Source organism: Prionailurus viverrinus, chromosome X (genome assembly GCF_022837055.1).
Source record: "Prionailurus viverrinus isolate Anna chromosome X, UM_Priviv_1.0, whole genome shotgun sequence".
NCBI classification, from domain to species: domain Eukaryota; kingdom Metazoa; phylum Chordata; class Mammalia; order Carnivora; family Felidae; genus Prionailurus; species Prionailurus viverrinus.
The window spans coordinates 3795285-3799781 of record NC_062579.1 but is presented as its reverse complement, the minus strand read 5'-3'; the positions used below and the strand labels follow the sequence as shown (position 1 = coordinate 3799781).

The window sequence follows — 4497 nt, the reverse complement described above, 5'->3', positions numbered from 1 at the left end:
ACAAAAAAGGACAAAATCTTGCCATTTGCAAAAACACGAATGGTGCTACAGAGTATAGCACTAAGTGAAAGAAGTCAGTCAGAGGAAGACATACCATATGATTTTACTCATATATGGAATTTAAGAAAACAGACAAGCAAATAAAAAAAAAAGAGAGACAGAGAAGCCAAGAAAGAGACGCTTATCTATAGAGAACAAACTGATGGTCACCAGAGGGGAGGTGGGGGGGGGATGGTGAAGGGGATAAAGACTACACTCATCATGATGAGCACTGAGCAATGTACAGAAGTGTTGAATCACTATAATCCAACACTGTATGTTAACGACACTGGAATTAAAATTAAAAAAGAAACTTAATAAAAACAGACAAATGAAAAAAGATTCTATAAATAAAAAAAGGGGACACCTGGGTGGCTCAGTCGTCTGAGCATCTGGCTCTTGATTTCAGCTCAGGTCATGATCTCAGTTTGTGGGATCAAGCCCCACGTCGGGTTCTGTTTTGGAGCCTGCTTGGGGTTTTCTCTCTCTGTCTGTCTCTCTGTCTCTCTCTCTGTTTCTCAAAATCAATAGATAAACATTAAAAAAAATAGAATCCCTTGGGGCAAGGGACATGGGCGCCATGCTGGAGATGTGTAGTTATTTTATGATCTGCTCCAAGCAGTGCCCGTCCTGGGCGGGAGGCATTGTTGAGTCATCAGAGATGCAGGGACATCAGCTCGTGGATATTGTTGTCACAATATCCATCTTGGCTAGACCTGTGTTGACACAGTTTTCTCTTACATGAAGCTAATTGCTTCTCTTTAAGAGACAAACATGGGTGTGTTCGAAGGCCTTGCACCGGATCTCAAAAGTCAGGGCTTCCTTAGACTTGTCCCGTAAGAGTAAGAAAGCCTGTGTCAGACATAGGGCTCCATAAAACCATTGACTAAAAATTCTAAGTAGATTTAAATCCGAGAATTCACCCTAACGTAATAGGCTCTGACCAGCACTGATTATGCTGACGCTAGATCCCTGTTTGGGATTCACCAGAATTAGTCTCTCCGTCCTTGGCATTGGAGTGAAGGCTCAGGGCCTCCTGGCAGATCACAGATACAGTCGTACCTCGTGTGTCCCTTTGGCTGTGGGTGTCCATTCTCTAGATGGTATCGGGGAGTTAGGAATGGGGACTGGGTGTGGGGTAATTACACCCTCCTCCTGGCGAGATGCCGCCTCCTCCCAGCAGGTCAAGACCTCTTCTTTCTTTTCTTCCTTCTACCTCTCGCAGAAAAATGTGTGTGTGTGTGTGTGTGTGTGTGTGTGTGTGTGTGTATGTGTGTGTGATATTCCTTCACGTGCTCACTCTAGAAGCTGGAGAAACAGAAATCTCCTTGATTCTGGTTAATACTGAGTAATGGCCAAGCTGACTGTGTCTCGTACTTTCTTAGACTTCTCATAGACCCATATCTCAAACTGGGACAGAGACAGAATTTTGGGGGTGGATTTATCTTCCACTTGCCAAATATTTACAATAGCACAAAGGAGGGTGGGGCACTCCAAGAGAATATGATGTGTATACAAGCCCCAAAGGGGGAGAATTTGGAAACCTGAGAGGTTGGGTTCGGCTTCCTGAAGAAGCCCCCCGGGGGAGGCTGAGGGATCCCAACATCATTTCGGACCTAGCAGAGAGACAATGGAAAATTCTCCTTTATCACTGATCATGATGACCCTGAGTGGGAACTGGAGTGACAAATAATAGTCTCTCTCTCTCTTTCTCTCTCTCTCTTTAGACGGACTTTAATTTTTAGAGCAGTTTCAGGGTCGCAGAAAAACAATTTTTGATTTTTTAAAAAATGTTTTTATTTATTTTTGAGAAAGAGAGAGAAAGAGGGAGACACAGAATCTGAAGCAGCCTCCCGGCTCTGAGCTGTCAGCATAGAGCCCGATGCGGGGCTCAAACTCACAGACCGCGAGACCATGACCTGAGCCGAAGTCGGACGCTTAACCGAGCCAGCCAGGTACCCCAGGGTCACAGCAAAATTGAGGGGAAGGTATAGAGATTTCTCTCATACATGCATAGCCTCCCTCGCTGTTGACATCTGCCACCAGAGCAGTACTATTTGTTATAGCTGATGAACCTACGTTGATACATTGTCATCACCCAGTCTGCACTTGACATTAAGGTCCCTTCTTGGTGGTGTACATTCTGTGGGTTTGGACAAATGTATAATGGTGAGTAGCCACCATTATAATATCATACAGAATAGTTTCACTGCCCTAAATATACCCTGTGCCCTACCTGTTCATCCCTCCCCCCACCCCTGCCCCGACCCCATATCCTGGCAACCACTGATCTCTTTACTGTCTCCGTAGTTTTGCCAGAATTTTCCAGAATGTCATGTAGTTGGAATCGTATAGTCTGTAGCCTTTTCAGACTGGCTTCTTTCACTTAGTAATATGCATTTAAAGTTTCTCCCTTTGTTTTCATGGCTTGGTAGCTCATTTCTTTTTGGCACTGAATAGTATGCCACGTCTGGATGGACCATTATGTATCCATTTACCTTCTGGAGGCCATCGTGGTTGCTTCTGAGTTTTGGCAACTCTGATAAAGCTGCTGTAGGTTTTCGCGTGGACATAAGTTTTCAGCTTCTTTGGGTAAATACCAAGGAGCGTGATTGCTGGACCATGAGAGTCTTTTTTAATTCGGGAAGATCCCCATCTCCTGTTTTAATGGAAGGTGTGGATAATTAGAGGCTTCCTGTGAAGATAGGTTTAGGAATGATGGGACCAGATACCAACCCCTGGAAGAGGTGATGCTAACAGAGAATTCAAAATAGTTCCAAATGATGAAAGATTCCTTGAAAAACCTTGATCAGTGATTCGAATGCTTCATAACTCCATTCCAAACTGTCTCCTTTTTGAAAATAAGCCTGCTGAAATGAATACCTTTCACAACTGGGAAGAATTCTCCCAAGTGCGTATTACCTGACCCAGCCCGCCTGTCCTCCCCCTCGGCCTGGGTCGCCCGGGCTTTTCTGTCGGGCCTATTTTAATGGTAGGTGCCCGTCTGCATTCATGAAGGGTGAACAATAGCCGCCGCATTCTGATTGGTTAACCAAGGAGTGAGTCATGTTTGCAAAGCCGCCCTGCTCTTAGGTGGAGACGAAGTTTCCCCAGCGGACTCGGGCCTGGCCAGCGAGATGACGAGTGGGGTGCTCCGCCTGGTCAAGAACGCGGGGCTCTTGGGCTCCCTGGCTGGCCAGGTGTGCTCCCTGGTGACGCTCTGCATCCCTCAGTGGCTGACCCTCTCCTCGGGCCTACTGGAGAGTGAGAAGTACACGCTGGGCCTGTGGGAAACGTGCGTGACTCAAGACACGGGTGGCCGTGTGTGCCAGGCCTCTGCCAGCCTGCGGGACCTGGCCGCCGAAATGCTGGTGGCCCGCATCCTCATGTGTGGCGCCTGTGTCGCTGGCTCGCTCGGGCTGGCGGCCGTCCTTCTGGGACTGACACGTGTGAGGTACGGGGGCCACCAGGGAAGCTCTTTGGAGAGAAGCACGAACGTTGCAGGGGGAGCTCTGTTCTTCCTCGCTGGACTCGCCACTTTGGTGCCCGTGTCCTACATCGCCCGGGTCACCGTGCAGAGGTTCTGGGGCCCTGAGTTCCCCACCGACGTGCCCCGGTGGGACTACGGCAATGCCATGTTCAGCGGCTGGCTTGGCGGATTTTTCCTTTTGACCGGAGGCCTTCTTCTGATAGCGTCACAGCTTTGTGGCAACAGATTGGCTGAAAAACCCACCTCTTTTCCTTCAAAACTGGACTTCTCAAGAAAAGTGCCTTTTGCTAAAGTAGACTTTGTTTAAAAATGGGCCACCAACCGGGGCGCCTGGGTGGCTCAGTCGGCCGAGCGTCCAGCTCCTGCTTTCAGCTCGGGTGACGATCTCGCGTTTCGTGAGTTCAAAGCCCGCATCAGGCTTTGCGCTGGCAGCGCGGAGCCTGCTTGGGGTTCGCTCTCCCTCTCCCTCTCCCTCTGCCCCTCCCCCACTCACTCTCTCCTTTAAAAAATGGACCGTTAACCTCAAGCTTTCTGAAGAATGTTTCCAACGCGGCACTGTTTTCCTTGTCTTTCAGAAATTGCACTACTATTTTTTTTTTTTATTAAAGCGTAGTCGACACTTTGCTTAATTAGAAGTAGCAGAAATCATACTTCTTTCTCTCCTTCTCTCTTCCTCTTTGCTTTCCTACAGTGGATTGACTTCATTTTCATCTGTTGCTGCTCACGATTAAATACCAGCTGAAAAAGCCTCCTCGAATGGGTGAATTTATACTCCATTTTCCCACTTCAAAGTCAAGTATCACGCCCTAGGAAAAGCGGGTGCCTGAAGTTCACATGCTATCGGAAAGGTGGGAGGTGAGAAGGCAATACTGAGAAAGGTGGGCAGCTTCACAACGTTAGGGAAAGGAAGGACAACACACAATGGTGTCCTGTTTGCAGCAGTCCACACAAATTATAGCAAAGTAATC

The 4497-nt window shown here is 47.9% G+C and overlaps 1 protein-coding gene across 1 annotated transcript; it reads left to right on the top strand.

Annotated features, from left to right (window-relative positions):
- Positions 1-3176: 3176 nt before the first annotated feature.
- On the top strand, positions 3177-3836 carry LOC125157691 (putative claudin-24). Its single transcript, XM_047844621.1, has one exon. The coding sequence runs from the start codon at positions 3177-3179 to the stop codon at positions 3834-3836; it is 660 nt and encodes a 219-aa protein (XP_047700577.1).
- Positions 3837-4497: the final 661 nt, after the last annotated feature.